Source organism: Hesperophylax consimilis, unplaced genomic scaffold (assembly GCF_061612785.1).
Source record: "Hesperophylax consimilis isolate HC1 unplaced genomic scaffold, BYU_Hcon_1.0 scaffold_58, whole genome shotgun sequence".
NCBI lineage: Eukaryota > Metazoa > Arthropoda > Insecta > Trichoptera > Limnephilidae > Hesperophylax > Hesperophylax consimilis.
The window spans coordinates 1-22,329 of record NW_028301288.1 but is presented as its reverse complement, the minus strand read 5'-3'; the positions used below and the strand labels follow the sequence as shown (position 1 = coordinate 22,329).

Below are 22,329 nucleotides of genomic sequence, written 5' to 3'. Positions count from 1 at the left end.
CGTTATCCAAATCGAACTCAGTCAAAAATTCTCATAAAGTTGTCTTTTTAGAAAAACCATCCTTTTTATGGAGCCTTATTTCAGCCTTGGGTTCGAACTTTGTAAGCAGTTTTCTCAGGTTGTATGGGACTAAATTGGCTGAAATTAAGGAAAAGCGATAAGAAGCATGGTACAAATCGAAATCAGTTACAAATCTCCATAAAGTTGTATTTTTAGAAAAATTATGATTTTTATGGACGCTAATTTCAGACTTGGGTTCGAAATTTAGAAGCAGTTTTCTCAGGTTCTATGCGACCAAACTGGCTGAAATAATGGAATAGTGATAAGAATCGTTAACCAAATCGAACTCAGTCACAAAATCTTCATAAAGTTTAATTTTAAGAAAAACCATCTTTTTTATGGAGCCTAATTTCAGCCTTGGGTTCAAACTTGGGAAGCAGTTTTCTCAGGTTCTATGGGACCAAACTGGCTGAAATTTTCTAATATTGATAAGAATCGCTAACCAAATTGAATTCAGTCACAAAATCTCCATAAAATTTTATTTTAAGAAAAATTATTATTTTGATGGACGCTAATTTCAGACTTGGGTTCGAACTTTTGAAGCAGTTTTGTCAGGTTCTATGGACCAAATTGGCTGAAATTTAGGAAAAAGGATAAGAAGCATGGTACAAATCGAAATCATTCACAAAATCTCCATAAAGTTGTATTTTTAGAAAAATTATGATTTTCAGTGACGCAAATTTCAGACTTGGGTTCGAACTTTGCAAGCAGTTTTCTCAGGTTTTAAGGGACCAAACGGGCTGAAATATTGGAATAGTGATAAGAATCGTTATCCAAATCGAACTCAGTCACAAAATCTTCATAAAGTTAACTTTTTAGAAAAACCATCTTTTTTATGGAGCCTAATTCCAGCCTTGGGTTCCAACTTTGTAAGCAGTTTTCTCAGGTTCTATGGGACCAAATTGGCTGAAATTAAGGAAAAGTTATTAGAAGCATGGTACAAATCGAAATCAGTCATAAAATCTCCATAAAAATGTATTTTTAGAAAAATTATGATTTTTAGTGACGCAAATTTCAGACTTGGGTTCGAACTTTGCAAGCAGTTTTCTCAGGTTTTAAGGGACCAAACGGGCTGAAATATTGGAATAGTGATAAGAATCGTTAACCAAATCGAACTCAGTCACAAAATCTTCGAACTTGGGAAGCAGTTTTCTCAGGTTCTATGGGACCAAACTGGCTGAAATTTTCTAATATTGATAAGAATCGCTAACCAAATTGAATTCAGTCACAAAATCTCCATAAAGTTGTATTTTTAGAAAATTTTTAATTTTTTTGGACGCTAATTTCAGACTTGGGTTCGAACTTTGGAAGCAGTTTTCTCAGGTTCTATGCGACCAAACTGGCTGAAATAATGGAATAGTGATAAGAATCGTTAACCAAATCGAACTCAGTCACAAAATCTTCATAAAGTTTAATTTTAAGAAAAACCATCTTTTTTATGGAGCCTAATTTCAGCCTTGGGTTCAAACTTGGGAAGCAGTTTTCTCAGGTTCTATGGGACCAAACTGGCTGAAATTTTCTAATATTGATAAGAATCGCTAACCAAATTGAATTCAGTCACAAAATCTCCATAAAATTTTATTTTAAGAAAAATTATTATTTTGATGGACGCTAATTTCAGACTTGGGTTCGAACTTTTGAAGCAGTTTTGTCAGGTTCTATGGACCAAATTGGCTGAAATTTAGGAAAAAGGATAAGAAGCATGGTACAAATCGAAATCATTCACAAAATCTCCATAAAGTTGTATTTTTAGAAAAATTATGATTTTCAGTGACGCAAATTTCAGACTTGGGTTCGAACTTTGCAAGCAGTTTTCTCAGGTTTTAAGGGACCAAACGGGCTGAAATATTGGAATAGTGATAAGAATCGTTATCCAAATCGAACTCAGTCACAAAATCTTCATAAAGTTAACTTTTTAGAAAAACCATCTTTTTTATGGAGCCTAATTCCAGCCTTGGGTTCCAACTTTGTAAGCAGTTTTCTCAGGTTCTATGGGACCAAATTGGCAGAAATTAAGGAAAAGTTATTAGAAGCATGGTACAAATCGAAATCAGTCATAAAATCTCCATAAAAATGTATTTTTAGAAAAATTATGATTTTTAGTGACGCAAATTTCAGACTTGGGTTCGAACTTTGCAAGCAGTTTTCTCAGGTTTTAAGGGACCAAACGGGCTGAAATATTGGAATAGTGATAAGAATCGCCATCCAAATCGAACTCAGTCAAAAAATCTTCATAAAGTTGTCTTTTTAGAAAAACCATCTTTTTTATGGAGCCTTATTTCAGCCTTGGGTTCGAACTTTGTAAGCAGTTTTCTCAGGTTGTATGGGACTAAATTGGCTGAAATTAAGGAAAAGTGATAAGAAGCATGGTACAAATCGAAATCAGTTACAAATCTCCATAAAGTTGTATTTTTAGAAAAATTATGATTTTTACTGACGCTAATTTCAAACTTGGGTTCGAACTTTAGAAGCAGTTTTCCCAGGTTCTATGTGACCAAACTGGCTGAAATTTCGAAATAGTCATAAGAATCGCTAACCAAATTGAATTCAGTCACAAAATCTCCATAAAATTTTATTTTAAGAAAAATTATTATTTTGATGGACGCTAATTTCAGACTTGGGTTCGAACTTTTGAAGCAGTTTTCTCAGGGTCTATGGACCAAATTGGCTGAAATTTAGGAAAAGTGATAAGAAGCATGGTACAAATCGAAATCATTCACAAAATCTCCATAAAGTTGTATTTTTAGAAAAATTATGATTTTTACTGACGCTAATTTCAAACTTGGGTTCGAACTTTAGAAGCAGTTTTCCCAGGTTCTATGTGACCAAACTGGCTGAAATTTCGAAATAGTCATAAGAATCGCTAACCAAATTGAATTCAGTCACAAAATCTCCATAAAATTTTATTTTAAGAAAAATTATTATTTTGATGGACGCTAATTTCAGACTTGGGTTCGAACTTTTGAAGCAGTTTTGTCAGGTTCTATGGACCAAATTGGCTGAAATTTAGGAAAAGTTATTAGAAGCATGGTACAAATCGAAATCAGTCATAAAATCTCCATAAAAATGTATTTTTAGAAAAATTATGATTTTTAGTGACGCAAATTTCAGACTTGGGTTCGAACTTTGCAAGCAGTTTTCTCAGGTTTTAAGGGACCAAACGGGCTGAAATATTGGAATAGTGATAAGAATCGTTATCCAAATCGAACTCAGTCAAAAATTCTCATAAAGTTGTCTTTTTAGAAAAACCATCCTTTTTATGGAGCCTTATTTCAGCCTTGGGTTCGAACTTTGTAAGCAGTTTTCTCAGGTTGTATGGGACTAAATTGGCTGAAATTAAGGAAAAGCGATAAGAAGCATGGTACAAATCGAAATCAGTTACAAATCTCCATAAAGTTGTATTTTTAGAAAAATTATGATTTTTATGGACGCTAATTTCAGACTTGGGTTCGAAATTTAGAAGCAGTTTTCTCAGGTTCTATGCGACCAAACTGGCTGAAATAATGGAATAGTGATAAGAATCGTTAACCAAATCGAACTCAGTCACAAAATCTTCATAAAGTTTAATTTTAAGAAAAACCATCTTTTTTATGGAGCCTAATTTCAGCCTTGGGTTCAAACTTGGGAAGCAGTTTTCTCAGGTTCTATGGGACCAAACTGGCTGAAATTTTCTTATATTGATAAGAATCGCTAACCAAATTGAATTCAGTCACAAAATCTCCATAAAATTTTATTTTAAGAAAAATTATTATTTTGATGGACGCTAATTTCAGACTTGGGTTCGAACTTTTGAAGCAGTTTTGTCAGGTTCTATGGACCAAATTGGCTGAAATTTAGGAAAAAGGATAAGAAGCATGGTACAAATCGAAATCATTCACAAAATCTCCATAAAGTTGTATTTTTAGAAAAATTATGATTTTCAGTGACGCAAATTTCAGACTTGGGTTCGAACTTTGCAAGCAGTTTTCTCAGGTTTTAAGGGACCAAACGGGCTGAAATATTGGAATAGTGATAAGAATCGTTATCCAAATCGAACTCAGTCACAAAATCTTCATAAAGTTAACTTTTTAGAAAAACCATCTTTTTTATGGAGCCTAATTCCAGCCTTGGGTTCCAACTTTGTAAGCAGTTTTCTCAGGTTCTATGGGACCAAATTGGCTGAAATTAAGGAAAAGTTATTAGAAGCATGGTACAAATCGAAATCAGTCATAAAATCTCCATAAAAATGTATTTTTAGAAAAATTATGATTTTTAGTGACGCAAATTTCAGACTTGGGTTCGAACTTTGCAAGCAGTTTTCTCAGGTTTTAAGGGACCAAACGGGCTGAAATATTGGAATAGTGATAAGAATCGTTAACCAAATCGAACTCAGTCACAAAATCTTCGAACTTGGGAAGCAGTTTTCTCAGGTTCTATGGGACCAAACTGGCTGAAATTTTCTAATATTGATAAGAATCGCTAACCAAATTGAATTCAGTCACAAAATCTCCATAAAGTTGTATTTTTAGAAAATTTTTAATTTTTTTGGACGCTAATTTCAGACTTGGGTTCGAACTTTGGAAGCAGTTTTCTCAGGTTCTATGGGACCAAATTGGCTGAAATTTAGGAAAAGTGATAAGAAGCATGGTACAAATCGAAATCAGTCACAAAATCTCCATAAAATTGTATTTTTAGAAAAATCATGATTTTTACTGACTCTAATTTCAGACTTGGGTTCGAACTTTAGAAGCAGTTTTCTCAGGTTCTATGCGACCAAAATGGCTGAATTTTTTGAATAGTGATAAGAATCGATATCCAAATCGAACTCAGTTACAAAATCTCCATAAAGTTGTATTTTTAGAAAAATCATGATTTTTATGGACGCTAATTTCAGACTTGGGTTCGAACTTTAGAAGCAGTTTTTTCAGGTTCTATGGGACCAAACTGGCTGAAATATTGGAATAGTGATAAGAATCGTTATCCAAATCGAACTCAGTCACAAAATCTCCATAAAGTTGTATTTTTAGAAAAACCATCTTTTTTATGGAGGCTAATTGGAGACTTTCCATTTTAGCAGTGAGTATTAATTAAAACCGCACATAAGGTTCCCATGGAAGAAGTGCTCACTTCTAAAAGATTTAAGGCGGGTTGTTTCAGAGAAATTCAAATGTAACTTTGTCATCAAATGCCATTTTGTTTTTTTGACAGTTGAAAGATCATGTCCAAATGGACAAAGTTAAATTGAATCAATTGCCAAATGGACAAAGTTCAATTGTATCAATGTCCAAATGGACAAAGTTCAATTGCATCAATGTCCAAATGGACAAAGTTCCAATGAATGAATGTCCAAATGGACAAAATTCAATTGAATCAATGTCCAAATGGACAAAGTTCAATTGTATCAATGTCCAAATCGACAAAGTTCCAATGAATGAAGGTCTAAATAGACAAAGTTCAATTGTATCAATGTCCAAATGGACAAAGTAAAATTGTATCAATGTCCGAATGGACAATGTTCCAATGAATCAATGTCCAAATGGACAAAGTTCAATTGTATCAATGTCCAAATGGACAAAGTTCCAATGAATGAATATCCAAATGGACAAAATTCAATTGTATCAATGTCCAAATGGACAAAGTTCAATTGTATCAATGTCCAAATCGACAAAATTCCAATGAATAAAGGTCTAAATAGACAAAGTTCAATTGTATCAATGTCCAAATGGACAAAGTTAAATTGTATCAAAATGGACAATGTTCCAATGAATCAATGTCCAAATGGAATCAATGTCCAAATGGACAAAGTTCCAATGAATGAATGTCCAAATGGACAAAGTTCAATTGTATCAATGTCCAAATGGACAAAGTTCAATTGTATCATTGTCCAAATGGACAAAGTTCCAATGAATGAAGGTCTAAATGGACAAAGTTCAATTGTATCAATGTCCAAATGGACAAAATTCAATTGTATCAATATGTCCATTTGGACATTGATACAATTGAACTTTGTCCATTTGGACATTGATACAATTGAACTTTGTCCGTTTGGACATTGATTTAATTGAACTTTGTCCATTTAGACCTTCATTCATTGGAACTTTGTCCATTTGGACATTGAAACAATTGAACTTTGTCCATTTGGACATTGATACAATTGAACTTTGTCCATTTAGACCTTCATTCATTGGAACTTTGTCCATTTGGACATTAATACAATTGAACTTTGTCCATTTGGACATTGATACAATTGAACTTTGTCGATTTGGACATTGATACAATTGAATTTTGTCCATTTGGACATTCATTCATTGGAACTTTGTCTTTGGACATTGATACAATTGAATTTTGTCCAAAATTTGACATTGATACAATTGAAATTTGCTCATTTGGACATTGAAACAATTGAACTTTGTCCATTTGGACATTGATGCAATTGAACTTTGTCCATTTAGACCTTCATTAATTGGAACTTTGTCCATTTGGACATTGATACAATTGAACTTTGTCCATTTGGACATTGATACAATTGAACTTTGTCCATTTGGACATTGATACAATTGAACTTTGTCCATTTGGACATTGATACAATTGAACTTTGTCCATTTGGACATTGATACAATTGAACTTTGTCCATTTGGACATTGATACAATTAAACTTTGTCGATTTGGACACTGATACAATTGAACTTTGTCCATTTGGACATTCATCCATTGGAACTTTGTCCATTTGGACATTGATACAATTGAACTTTGTCCATTTGGACATTGATACAATTGAACTTTGTCCATTTGGACATTGATACAATTGAACTTTGTCCATTTGGACATTGATACAATTGAACTTTGTCCATTTGGACATTGATACAATTAAACTTTGTCGATTTGGACATTGATACAATTGAACTTTGTCCATTTGGACATTCATCCATTGGAACTTTGTCCATTTGGACATTGATACAATTGAACTTTGTCCATTTGGACATTGATACAATTGAACTTTGTCCATTTGGACATTGATACAATTGAACTTTGTCCATTTGGACATTCATCCATTTGAACTTTATCCATTCGGTTATTGATCCATTTGAACTTTGTCCATTTGGACATTGATACAATTGAACTTTGTCCATTTGGACATTGATACAATTGAAATTTGTCCATTTGGACATTGATATAATTGAATTTTGTCCATTTGGACATTGATATAATTGAACTTTGTCCATTTGGACATTGATACAATTGAACTTTGTCCATTTAGACCTTCATTCATTGGAACTTTGTCCATTTGGACATTGATACAATTGAACTTTGTCCATTTGGACATTGATACAATTGAACTTTGTCCATTTGGACATTGATACAATTGAACTTTGTCCATTTGGACATTGATTCAATTGAATTTTGTCCATTTGGACATTGATATAATTGAACTTTGTCCATTTGGACATTGATACAATTGAATTTTGTCCATTTGGACATTCATCCATTGGAACTTTGTCCATTTGGACATTGATACAAATGAACTTTGTCCATTTGGACATTGATACAATTGAAATTTGTCCATTTGGACATTGATACAATTGAACTTTGTCCATTTGGACATTGATACAATTGAACTTTGTCCATTTGGACATTCATCCATTGGAACTTTGTCCATTTGGACATTGATACAATTGAACTTTGTCCATTTGGACATTGATACAATTGAATTTTGTCCATTTGGACACATCTCTATGTTATTCGGCTGACGGGAAATGTGTTTTAGCCGGAGGACAATCCAAGAATATCTGCATTTACAGTATTAACGAATCAGTACTTTTAAAGAAATTCCAAATCACATTAAACAAATCATTAGATGCAATGGGCGTAAGTATACAGTTTATTTTTACAAATTCCGTAAATTCACATTAACATAACATGTTATAACCTACATCCATGTAATGTTTTTATTTAGAAATTAATATTGAATATTTTCAGGATTTTGTGAGTCGGCGCAACCTGACGGAATTTGGAAATCTGATGCTTGTGGAGAAAAGGAGTGAATTAGAAGGAGGCGATGTTAAACTAAGGTTACCAGGGGTGAAGCAAGGCGACATGGCCGATAGAAACTTTAAACCAGAGGTTTGTTAAATAATATTATAGAATCAATCAGGCTCTTTTAGATGCCATTTTCTTTTTTGTTACATTAGCTCCACATAGGAGTCCCTGAGGAAAATAATTATCCTCGGGGCCTATGTCATCTTTAGGATGCTGTGTGGAGGGTATTTTTAGTAAAAGAAGGAGAAGGAGTGTGTCCAGGAGTGACAGACATATGAATTTGTGGTTATCGTGGTGTATAAATGAAAGATCTCTCCAACTCAGGTATAGTGTTTATTTATAAGTTGAAAGCTGATTTACACTCACAATATTTCACGTTTATTTATGCACAAATACTATGGAATGTTCGCGAAACTAGGTCGTAGTACTCGTAGGTAGCAGCTGTTGACGATAGTAAATACTGAATACTAATAATTATGCTCGCTGCGTCGGGCTTATTTATATTGTTCGGCTGGTGGCAACAGCAGGTAGTTAAATGGCAACTAAATCGAGGCCACTCGCTCGGTCTGGCCCTTTCCCGAAGTTTCGGCGGCGTGGCAATTATGCCTAGGCGGCAGACTTGAACCTTCTGGCGAGTTCTCATAATGTGAAAGACCGACTTGCGATATTATTGTCGTCGTTAGACAAGTAGGTGCTTGTAGTACGTAGGTTGCTCTGTTTTGATTTCGACTGCGAGTACGTACCTAAGTAGCAAGTACGTACCTAAGTAGCGTCGAGCTGCTTATTATTAATGAATTAATCTGGATTCTTCTGCTACAAATTCATGAATGCGTTGTTCCGAAAAAGCCCTGTTGGAGTGGTCAAAAGTTCTCCCTCAACCAGTCTCCTGATCTGGCCCACCATGCGTTTGGTGGACAGACGCGTCGCTCGCCAAGATCCGGATAAACCTCATCCCATGAACCCGGCAAGCCCTGTTAAGTCACCAAACGAACTGCTTGAGGTGACCTATGACAGATGTGTCGGTTATCCAATAAATGGTTCCGGAGCGGCGGTACCCATACCCGCCTCCCTAATTGAAATCCCTGCTTATTTCTTAGTTCTGTTCTGCACGATATCAGCCTTATAAATTTAATTTTATAGCAATGTAAATTATACTATTTTTAATTTAATCCTTTCAGGTGCGAGTATTCTGTGTACAATTCTCTCCCACTGGTCAGAGCTTCTCAGTGGCTACAACAGAAGGATTGATGCAGTATTCCCTGAACACAGGTGGAGTGTTCCAGCCGTTTGAACTTCAGCTCAATGCCACTCCTCAGATGGTGAAGGAGGCCCTCAATAAGCAGGAGTGGACGGAGGCCTTGATGGCCGCTCTGCAGCTGAATGAGATGAAAATCATTCAGGAGGCTGTTGAACGAGTATCTATCAGTGATAGTAAGTTTGCACAAACAGTTAATACTTTTGTATACCTATGGCTGCAAACCATCCCAAAATAAATCGAATCATTACAATAAATCAGTAACAATAGTAGAATTACATAGTGCTGTCGCTGTCACTTCCGTCTACTCTTATGTCGAGTCTAACTCGACATTTTAAAATATTTAAAAATGTTTAAATCTGATTTATTATATCCGAATTCTTTGTAACACAATCTAAAAACGTCAAATTCTTCATTAATTATTAATTATGAATTGGTGGCAGATAAATCAATAGTAATTAAGGACAAGCAAAGGGTTACATAAATAAAATTACACTGTTTCACATTACTTAGTATTTTCCATGCTCTGGAACAGATCTTTCCTGTTTGTTTCTTAAAAACCATCTATAAATGGAATATCACTAAATTATTATACAGGGTGTCCAGGGGTAAAGTGCGCTGACTTCGGTAGGTGATTATTTTACATGATGGTACAAGTAAAATGTATAAATAAGTTTTTTTAAATTCCAACTTTTTTTCCCATAATATTTTTCTGTAGAAGATTATTTATTTTCCCATATAAACAATTCAACTTTTCCCGCAGACACCTTGTTGTAACATCGAACTTGCAACCGATTTAGTTTTTAATACAAATAAATTAATTATTGTTTATTTATTAGTTTTTTTAATTTATTTCAGTCCAGCTTACTATTGCAAGTCTTCCCGATGAATACTTGCACCGGCTTCTCAAAGCGATTTCCACTTTGTTTGAGGACAGCCGCCACATAGAGTTATACCTGCATTGGATCAGCTATGCGACAACAATACACAATTCTCGTCTGCAGGGAATGTTCGCTATGCCCACACTTCTGGCTTTAGAAAAAACACTTTCTAGAAAATATCAACAGCTGTCTGAAATGTGAGTTCTTCCCGCACAATTAAACAGATAATATTTTGTTATTACTTGCTGACTCGATGATTGAATGCTTGTCTGTCGAATGGAGGCATCAAATGTTCATTTTTCTGAAATTGTGAAACTGGTGAAATTGACATTTGAACCCCAGATCTTAATTACAAATTTGTCTTTTTTTTTACAGCTGCGATTTTAACAAGTATACAATGCAATACATTCAGGATCTCGGGAAACGCAATCGACAGAATGAAGAACAAATGGAAGTAGATGAGCACCATTCGGGAAGTGAATCTAGTGGAAGAGGAACTGCTGATTCGGAGAGTGAAGAAGATGATGTTGATGAAGAATCTACTTGAATAGGCTACTTGCATCTTAATTAAAAAAATATATGAAAAGGCATTATGTATTGTGTAAAAAACTAAACATAAATTATATATTTTTTTACTTCTCAATCTCTATCTAGTATTTTTATTAATTTTATTAACCTGTTGTGTTTTTATTTTAAATATTTTTACCATAATTATATCCAGGTACAACCTGGGTGAGCTTTATTGAAGGGAATTTGCTCCTCTGAGAATATTCTTAAATATAAAATACTAGGTGTGATATCTTAGATAGTAGTTTAAGAGGTTACTTCTATAAGTAGGCATTGGTAACAATAAGGCCATTCATACAAGGAGATACTTACAAGCGACTCGAGTTTGTCGTGTAGCATACATGCTGCTCGTGAGTGTCCTTCATACTATTTTGCTAGTGTTCGCACACAATGTTACGCATTGACTATTGGTTTGACGTCACTTGCACGCTGCTGATAGTACTGGTAGCACACTACACGTCTTGCATTCGCATCTACTACTCGTTTGTCAGAGATGATGTTCGAACACGATTTGAATGTTAAATTCATTCTGGAGGTAGGAAAATATCCATGTTTATATAACTATAATTTACCAGAATACATGTTGTGGATTGAGGTTCGAAAGAAAAGTCAATTTGACATCATTCTCATGTAGTTCCTTGGTGGCGACAAATGTCCTCCAATTAACATTTATTTCGTTGTTTGGATGAACCTTAAATCATCTTTATATCGTTTTTTATGCTTGTAAATATGTATGAAGACGAACAATATTATTGTCTTCGTCGCTAGAGTCCCTTGACATTGTATTAATTCCATGACTGCACTTAAAGAATGATCAAGTTCAGTATAATTCAGGCAGTGCCGTGTAAAGAAACCAGCTTTAAAGAGTAGCATATATTGGTAGGTTGCGTAACAGTCTTGTAAAAATCTTTGCGTACGAAGAACCAAAAGCTGTCTATAATGCAGGGATTGAGAGGTAAATACCATTGGAAATTATTAGATGTTGATTATTTAAAAAAATTTGCGAGACAACCCATAGATAACACTAAAAACGAATTGTTTCACAGAATTGGAAAATTCATCAAATTTCAATGTTAAAATACAAGTCATGGGGCGGTTGTTACGCCGTTTTTTATTTATTTTTATTTCAAAGAAAATTTGCATTGGATGATACATTTTGAATATTATTTCAACCGCCATGTGATGGATGCCTCTGTTATGGCGAGTGAATTTTACAGATTGAAGATTTTAATATTATTCATAATTATAGTGAGTTATACAATTCCGATTCAGTTAATATTTTATGTGATAAATAATTAATTAAACATTGACAAAATTGACTTCGATAAAAACAGAACGTAAATAGGAAACTTATAAATTTGATGAATTTTTCAAATTCTGTGAAACAACCCATCCTTGTCTAATACATAACTAATGATATCCACATAAAAAGCAATATTCTAGATAGTTATATGAATGTTTCCAATTAGTAGCATTATTTAAAGTAGGGTGATGAAGTTTACATGGGCTAAGTCTGTGTACTTAATTCGATTACAAGGCTGTCCGCTGGGAAACCTTAGAAAAACACTTCAATGTTTGTATCGATGAATATCCACTGTCATTTGTGCAGCTAACCTACAAACATCCAAAATGGTTGAAGGTATGGAAAATTTTCATTAACTTTCTTTGCAAATATTTAAAATTGAATAGTTATAAGCATTCAGATGGTGAAATAAAATACATTCTGAAGATTTTTTCATAAATTTATTGTGGTGTGTGTTGTTACATTAATTTACTTTATTAAAAAGATAAAAATCAGACGGTACTAGGTAGTAGCTCATATTAACTAATAATCTTCAATTGATTGTTAGTGTAAACTTCTGATTAGTGAAGACGTTCACTTCATACTTACATTTATCTAACGGCTTCCGTGGCCGAGTGGTTACAATCCTCGGCTACGAATTCGGAGGTCGCAAGTAAATTTTCTTTGATTACTTTTTTTCATTTTACAATTTATCAATTAAAAATAATATATTTTTACTATATTTAAAATATGTAAAACCACCGTTCAGAATTAAAATGTTGCTTCAAATAGCTTTGTTTGGTGACCAGGTCTGAATAGCCAGGTAGGTACTTCCCAACCTTCTTCTTCCCCATCACCTTCCCTTCCCCACTACCTTCCACCTCACAAAATACGCCAATTGCATATGCCGTAGTCTCACTGGCTCCAAACGGTTGAGATAGTTGAATAGTGACGTGTTTATGTATATAAATCTGTTTGGCAGTGATGGATCCAGGAGTGGCAAAGACAGGGGCCTATAAATACGAGGATACGACTCGCTATATCGGGGAATGGAACTCCCGAGGACAGAAGCACGGGATGGGACACCTGGTGTTGCCAGACGGTACTAGGTACGACGGAGCCTTTACTAATGGACTGTCTTCCGGCTTGGGTGTTATGACATTCCCCGATGGTGCCAAGTAAGTTTTAAAGTTTCTCGTACTAATAAACTGCCCTTAAACTTGCGTAGATTTCACATTTGTTTTTCATACAATAATTATTCGTTATTGATGACTTGTTAACAGATCACAACTGCTTTTGTTATCAGATTGTTTTACTGTGTGTGCATATTTTCGTTATGTCAATGTTTCTGTTTCATATTATGATTCTTAAACCTTAGTATTAAGGTATGTCAAAAAGCAGGAACCTGCCAGTGGTAGTTTAAAGGAGTTGACTGTAAATAAATTTCGTGTTATCGAGATGGGAAGTTTAGGTTAATAAATCCACCTACCCGAAGTTGGATCTGGTGATGCTAGTCCGCGTCCCACACTTTTTTTTGGTTTATGTGCTCGTTGTACGGAACGGCTATGGGAACTTTTACTTCTGTCATACTAACGAAGTGTGTTGAACAGCCAACAGCACTTGTAACTTTAAAAAAGAACTACGGTCCAAGTGAATATTTTTCACATCAACGTAAAACGGGGTTTAGAAATTAGTGCCACTTTCTAAAAGGAAATAATCCTACATCATATTCTAACTACCTCATTGTTTTATATTAGCGTGTAGAATGGCCATTGCATGGAAGTTTTTTTTTGATGTAGGTACATAATGAATTTATCAATGAAGCAATTTTAAGATGTTTAACTTCTCAAGCGCCAAAAGTACCCATTGGATAAAAAAATTGTATCCCTTGAGCGCTGGCGTATCCATATGGATTAGTTGACAGGAGCTCGGCATTCCGAAGTTCAATATAAATTAATTAAATTGAGTGGAAGAAACACACAGCATTAGCAAAAAAAAAAAAATTATGATAATTTTCCTGTAAATGTCAATTATCAAATTCTGGAGTCAAGCATAACCTCACACTGAATGTTCTAAAATTTTTTCCAAATCGGTGTTACTCAGTGTTGCCACAGTAACGTAAAATTTTAATGCCATTTTATTAAAATTCTAGACTTTCTTGGAAGACTTTATGTTGGAAAACGACTCAAGGACTTTATTTAGTCCTGGTGCGGTCACGTATTGTTGTTCCAAATAAAGGCAAACAGTCAGTGACAATAGAGTTTGAGGGGAAATGTGACACTATTAATAATTGGCCCAACCACCAGCTGATTGTAATCATGTTGTGTTTGTTTGATTAGATTTGAAGGCGAGTTCATGCAGGGGTGGTTCCACGGCCACGGGGTGTTTTGGAGAGCAGATGGAATGAAGTACGAAGGGGAATTCAGAGGAGGGAGGATTTGGGGTCTTGGTAATATTGTCTTTCTTATTTTAAATCTGATAGTTAATCCTTGAAAATTAATCCACATTTAAATCTGACATTGATGTCCAAATTGATAATAATTTACTTATCTATAAAGGATATTATAATCTATCTGTCTGAAATTTGCATAGTGTTTTTGCTGTGATAATTTCTAAGGTTCATTAGGAACTTTCAGCCCGCAAGATCATTCAATCCCAATATAAGCTGTGTAGCTGAGAAATAACCGTTTAAATAAAAAATAAGATGAGACATTATATTTTATATTATTATTCAATATTTTTTCACTGTGCAGTAAGAAAGTATTATGAAAAAGTAGGTTTTAAAACTCCGGCAAAGCCAGGTATCAAATTATTGTTATAAAAATGATTGTTAAGGTCTAAATTAACACATTAAATCTTTTGGATTGCAGGCATAGTCACATTCAGTGACGGAAGCAATGGATTCCCTAGAAACGAAGGTTTCTTCCAAGACTGTCGACTCATGAGAAAGAAACGATGTGCAGAAATAATTCAGCGTGCACAGAAAGTAGCATACATGGCCAGAGCGCAATGCCAACCTATTTAACAAACAAACATCGTATTATTTATATCTGGGATTCGTAAATCATTCCTAACTTATATAAGGTAGTTATAAATTGTTCGTCTGTTCACAAAAAGTATACCCAATTTAAGATACAAAACAAAAATATTAATTAACTATTGTATTGTTAACGAACTTATACCATGGTCTGTTACATTAAAATTTCGTAATAGTATCACCAGGCTTACCTTGCCAGGGCTCCTACCACATAGCAACTTGACGGACGTAAATATCTCGCTAACGAGGATAAAGAGAATCCGACGTACCGGCCCATAATACAGAAAAAAATGGCGAATATTATAGACCTGATGGCCCGGAACAAAGGTATTTTTTGCAATTGTCAAGGGCGTATAGCTGTAGCATTCACGTGGGAGGGTTGTTGGATTAATTTTTGTTGTGTTTTTCAGGAATGTAATCTACGAGCACTATTTTTTTTGCCTCTATATTATTTACTATACTTACTTGGTAATAGTATAACTAGGCTAATGACTTCTACGGGAGAGCACCTCGACGGGCAATATGAATCTTAGCTAGCCAGAGCAACTGACATACCGGCCCATAATAAACGCAAAAACAAGCAGAATATTTTCAGTTGCATAATATGTGATTGTTATACTAAAATCAGAAACAGTACTTGTTTTGAATGTCAGTATTTTATTTAGAAGTATTTTCAAAACATTTCTCTGGAATCGAATGTACCTAAAGCGAGAATGTTTTTTCAATATTTCTGACAGTTTACATATTTATTTATTTTCGAGTTAGCTTTATTTTTTATTTTTCACATCTTCGTGTGTGCTTTTATAAACATATACACAGCATTTTATAAACAATTTATAAACATATACACAGGTAGATTGTTTGGCAAACATAATCTTTCTTTAAATATTTCAATAAAGTGACAAAAAAGAAACATTAATAATTAATGTTTTATTCCACAGCAAATTCCGGCCTAAAGAAATATGTTTTTGAATATTCTTATTTCATTACTTATAATTGCAGCACTTTTCAAAATTATTCAAAAGGTTATAGAATTTAATAAAAATAAAAATAAAAAAACTGAAATATTGAGAAAGAATGCATCAAAAATGATCAGAACCATTGGTGTAAGTAAATCGTTTTGTAACAAGTTTATCGATTTATTTATACATGTTATCGTTTTAATTTTTTGTTACTACTATTGTTTTCAGCTATCTTTCCACAACCATGATCAAAAAGAACACTGTTTATACCACATTGGAACATGTCCAGAGACAATTAATTTTAAAATCGGAGGCAGCACGCCATTCCTGGTAAAAAAATAATATTTATTTTACAAAATTTAATAATATTTAGATATGTTGTGTTACTCATTTGCCACATCCTAGGACTAATTGATTATTATTTTGTTTTATTTGTTTACTGACATGTTATTTTTCAGAAAGCATGCGCCTCCGGGTGCAAAGAAATAGTGCTGTTAATGCTTAAAAAAGGTAAAGGAATAAAAATTTCTTATCTGGTATTTAAAAATATTTCCCTTGTGAAAATATTTTGCAGAGTTTCACAATAAGTTCTAATAGGTACGTAAATGTTGTGCTTAGATGCAGGCAATGTTTATCACTTAAATATTTTTAGGTGCGGATATAAATACCACGACATCGAGAGGAGACACGCCATTATATCTTGCTGCGTGTGCCGTGATGACCAAAAATTTGATCGATTTTTCCATTTTGGATTTTCTGGTTGTAGCCGGTTAGTACTTATATTTACTTAACGTTAATTATAATTTACCGACTTGCAAACTTATCTGAGGGCATTTTAGGTCCACGGTGTAAGCTCAAGGTTCGAAAGAATATTAAACAAGGTTCGCTCATACATGGTGTAGATCGCTGATTGGTTAGAAAGTCGTAGCTTGAAGTCCGCATTTTACCGGGAGATTTGAATTGACTGCTGTATGACTTATTTATGTATTTACTAACTTACGGGAAGTTAATTGCAAGGAGAAATGTTACAATACAGCATAGGGCACCAAAACACTTATAATAATTAAAGAGAATGTCAAGTGAAGGTTTTGATGGATATGAGTCAATCATACTGTTAATAATTTACAAAATGCAGATGAGATCAAAGTCCGTCCTAAGTTTTTTCTGAAGAAGAAATAATTAATTTTACTACAAGTTCATCGTAAGAGTAATCGCCTCCTTCTAGGCCTAATTTCCATGCAATTCCCGTTAAGAAGCTATGCGGATTGTAATGATTTAGCAAACTATTTCAATATTTACCAAACTATAATGATCTGGATATGAGACAGGGAAAGTAATTTTATTCGTACGAAGAGTCTCAAAAGATGGTAGATAGAAAACGAATTTTATAAAATATATTATGATAAAACTATACTAACAGACCGAGCGATTAGTCATAATAGACCCGATATATTAAAATAGAAAATAAAACATTTTTTAACTTATTTCCACTTGTTTATTTTACCAGTACCGGTTTCATCCTATTATGGACATCTTCAGGCTGGCAATTGAAATTCTTTTGTTACAGAATTTATACAAAATTAGGTACACAATGTCAAGGTAGGTACATATGATTGGGTTATTAAATTACAATGGTTCTTTAAGGTTAATATGTCATAAATAAGAAATAATAATATAACAATGGTCACTTTCAAAAATAATAAAAAATGCTATAATTAATAATAAGTTTTCAAATGAAGCTCATACAATAAAATCAATTAAAAATAAAATTAAAGACAATAATTTAATTATCTCAAAAGCTGATAAAGGGAATAGCACAGTAATTCTACCAAAAAATATTTATATTGAAAAAGTGCAAAATGTACTAAACTCTAGTGATGTAATTTTATTGAATAAAGATCCAACCCCAAAATTTACCGCAGAAATAAATTCAATTCTTAGTACATGCAAAACACTTGTTAAAGATAAATTCCAAAAATCCTACCTCACTGTCATGAACCCCCAATGTCCACGATTGTATGGACAACCTAAAGTTCACAAATTAGATATACCAGTGAGACCCGTCGTAGCTTATAACTCAGCACCAGCCTACAAACTAGCAAAATACGCCAATAGAATCATTAAAAATACTTTAAATTTCAAACCAAAATATGGTATTAAAAATTGTTTACAACTAATACACCTGATAAAAGATATAAATATACCAAACAACGCCTCTCTAGTGTCATTTGACGTTGTTAGTCTATTCACAAGTGTACCTACAGATGAATTAAAAATAATAATCAATAACTACATGGAGAAATCCAACATAAATATTATAAAAAAGAGAGAAATTAATCAAATAATAAATGTGTGCATAAAACAAAACTTTTTTAGATTTGATAATAAATTCTATTTACAATCGAAAGGGTTGGCAATGGGTAGCCCAATCTCTCCAATTTTAGCAGAGATCATGATGGACCACTTAGAAGAGACCATTGAGAGGTTAGTGTCCTTTAAGAATGTTGTTTTCTATCGGAGATACGTGGATGACATTTTGATCGTATGGACTGGTACACAGAGGCAGCTGGATATCTTCATCAAGGAGATAAATCAAATCAATAGGTCGATTCAATTCACTATGGAGATAGGAGGAGATAGAATCAACTTTTTAGATGTAGGAATTAGGATTGTTAATAACAAGTTGGAATTTTCAATATACAGGAAGCCTACATATAGTGATAATATCATCCACAGCTCTTCGAGACATCACATCTCACACAAAATGTCGATATTCCATTGTCTAATCCATAGACTGTTACATGTACCATTGAATGATATAGATTACAATAATGAATTGAATGTTATCAAAGCTATTGCGGTGAATAATGGTTACGATAGCGGAATAATAGATAATTTAATAAAAAAGAAAAATAAAAAACTCACTATAACTTCAATTACATATGGCCTTACACCAGAAAATGAAATTGAAACAAAACAATGGTGTAAAATACCATACCTTGGGAAAGTATCAAATAAAGTTTCGAAATTGATAGACAGTGACAAGAAGTGTAAGACATCTTTTTGTAGCGTGAATTCTTTGGGTAAGATATTAATAAACAATAAGGATAAGAGAGATAAATTGGAGAACTCTGGAATTTACCAAGTGAATTGCTCGAATTGCCCTGCATGTTACGTGGGACAGACAGGAAGAGCAGTATCGACCCGTATAAAGGAGCATTTCGCATGTTGGGTAAATCGAAAGGGAGATTTATCGAACGTAGCCTTGCATTTGCTAGAGAACCAACATACTTTTGACAAGGATAGAGATGTCAAGGTTCTTCACGTTTGTGAAAAGGGACAGAAATTAGACAGATTAGAATTACTAGAAATTAATCGCCTAACGAAGAAAATTGATCGTAAATATGTCATGAATAAACAGTTGGAACATGGTGCTCAGTCACCATTAATATATCCATTGTAATTAATTTTAATAATGTTACCTTAGACTCTGAGGTAACATTTTATTCTAAGTAATTTGCGATGTATGTATTGATGATTATTGAACGTTTTGATATTCATGACTTATTTACCTTAAATAACAGTTGTGTAATTTAATTATGTAATCTTCTGATCCTTTGTTACAAACGTTAAGAGTTTTGACATCTCTATCTTGATAGAAATAATTTTTGTTTTCTGGTAAATGCAAAATTATGTTCAATAGATCATAATCCCCCCCCCCCACTTTTTGATTTGCTCAACTAAGGAGGTGTTCTTTTGTACAGTTTGATTCTTCTCTTCCGGATTGTCCTGCATGGTATGCAGGAAAATTCATTATTTTATTTACTAAATTATCGATTATTCTGCTATAGTGACCATTGTTATATTATTATTTCTTAAAATTAAACAGTAACTTTGTGTTTACAAAGTTACTGTTTAATTTTAAATTATAATGTCACATCACAAAGTAACAGCTTCATATGAAGAAATATTATTTCTTATTTATGACATATTAACCTTAAAGAACCATTGTAATTTAATAACCCAATCATATGTACCTACCTTGACATTGTGTACCTAATTTTGTATAAATTCTGTAACAAAAGAATTTCAATTGCCAGCCTGAAGATGTCCATAATAGGATGAAACCGGTAGTGGTAAAATAAACAAGTGGAAATAAGTTAAAAAATGTTTTATTTTCTATTTTAATAATATATAATTCCACCAAGTATAACAGTATAATAAATAAAGTCATAAAAGACCCGATATAGTTTTACATGACAAAATTAAAAAAATAACTTATATCATTGATGTCGCTATACCAAATTCCTGTAATATTCAAAAATCTGTTAGCGAAAAATTAAGAAAATACACAGATTTAGGAAATGAAATAAAAAGAATTTGGCATTCTCAGACTATAAAAATATTACCATTCGTTATTTCGGCTACTGGCATTATACCTAGCTCTCTAATTAAAAATTTAGGCGTATTAGATCTTTCAAAAAATTATATATAAAGATGCAAAAGTCGGTCATTTTGAATACATGTAGGATAACAAAAGATTTTTTAAATATTTATGTTGAGGGATCAGTAGGATTTATAGGCCCTGTTAGAATTTCTACCGAGCCGAACCCTCTGATATGAAAATATCTGGAGTCGGTGAATTATTTTCCCATTTGATCTCTTGTGAGTTGACGTGTTGTTCTTGTATTTATTTTGCTTATATAATGCACTTACATAATGTTGATTGACTAGATCAGGGCTGTCCAAACCACGGCCCGCGGGCCGCGGTTTAGATTATTGCGGCCCATTGAACCTTTTTTTAACCGACTTCAAAAAAAAGTCCGGTTCGGTTACACCGACTACAAAGAGGTCTGTAGGTGTACCCACTGCATATAATAATACTTTATTAACTTCACTTGTATGTATGTTTGTTTGCTTGCTTGCTTGCTTGTTTGCTTGCTTGTATGTAACTCTCCTGCTGCCTTCCTCGGCCCTAGTGGTAGCCGTTTCTCAGGCTCCCTCTCCGGAATAAAAGTTACCTGTTAGAACCATAGTCGGTAATAAAGAAACTACCATTAAATAAATATAGTTTAAAGAAACTAAAAAAACACGCTTTTGTAGCATACGAAACTAAAAAGTGAAAAATAAATATAGTTTAAAAAAACTAAAAAACACGCTTTTAAATAATATCGAACTAAAAACTTCAAAATTATTTTTAAAATAAGCTTAAAGCAATAATGAATGAAAAATGATAGTATTATTGTGAAAAAGCGTCGGGCGCACGATATACGAAAAATATGGCACAAAGCGCCCACGCTTTTTAACAATAATACTATCATTTTTCATTCATTATTGCTTTAAGCTTATTTTAAAAATTATTTTGAAGTTTTTAGTTCGATATTATTTAAAAGCGTGTTTTTTAGTTTTTTTAAACTATATTTATTTTAATTAATAATTGCTTTAACTTAGTCCTTTATTTATTTCGGTAATTTTTGGATAGGGCCTGACATGCTTATTACGAATATTTTTTAGAAAAAAACTTTATATTCGCCTTAATTACTATAAAAGAACACTTTTTGCATTTCGGGCGGCGGAAAATTATGAATTTAAATTTTCAATTGCGTTAACCAAAATTCACTTCGCGAATCGATGCAGCGGCAATCAGCTGCCATTAGGTACGTCACTGTTATGTTGGTATCCCTGATACATTGATTTGTATCACAAACCATGTTACACAAACCTAGCGTAGCCGGTAAACTAGTTGAAAACTGGGATGTTTTTCTTGCCTTGACGCGAGCAGGCGTTATTAAGGGGCACTTTCCTTTGTATCACAAACCATATTGAAGATAGCAACGGTCGTATTTAGCTCTTGAATGCATCAGTGATACCAACATAACAGTGCGTTCCTAATGGCGTCGCGTTGTCGCCACATCGATTCGCGAAGTGAATTTTGGTTTTATGCAATTGAAAATCAAAATGCATAATTTTCCGCCGCCCGAAATGCAAAAAGTGTTCTTTTATAGTAATTAAGGCGAATATAAAGTTTTTTTCTAAAAATTATTCGTAATAAGCGTGTCAGGCCCTATCCAAAATTTACCTTTATTTCTTGTCACATTTTGTATGAAAGCAATTATTATTCAGATTTTAGTTCATTATCTTCTTTGTTCGAAGTTTTAAATACATTAATGAGCAAACTATTTTTCTCGCGACGAAATTCAAACGTTTTGGGTATGTTCGATCACGTCGCTCACATCACTATTGACTCGAGAATTCGGGGAATTCCCCGA

The 22,329-nt window shown here is 33.4% G+C and overlaps 2 protein-coding genes across 2 annotated transcripts; both read left to right on the top strand.

The window, feature by feature from the left end:
- Positions 1-7,815: 7,815 nt before the first annotated feature.
- On the top strand, positions 7,816-10,759 carry LOC149408815 (periodic tryptophan protein 2 homolog). Its single transcript, XM_089650413.1, has 5 exons — positions 7,816-7,905; positions 8,017-8,160; positions 9,255-9,507; positions 10,190-10,409; positions 10,588-10,759. Exons 1-5 carry the CDS (start codon positions 7,900-7,902, stop codon positions 10,757-10,759), a joined length of 795 nt encoding a protein of 264 aa, XP_089506539.1. The 5' UTR covers positions 7,816-7,899.
- A 2,286-nt stretch (positions 10,760-13,045) lies between these two features.
- LOC149408814 (MORN repeat-containing protein 4 homolog) lies at positions 13,046-15,086 on the top strand. The gene is made up of 3 exons (XM_089650414.1): positions 13,046-13,239; positions 14,401-14,510; positions 14,932-15,086. Exons 1-3 carry the CDS (start codon positions 13,046-13,048, stop codon positions 15,084-15,086), a joined length of 459 nt encoding a protein of 152 aa, XP_089506540.1.
- The last annotated feature ends 7,243 nt before the right edge of the window (positions 15,087-22,329 follow it).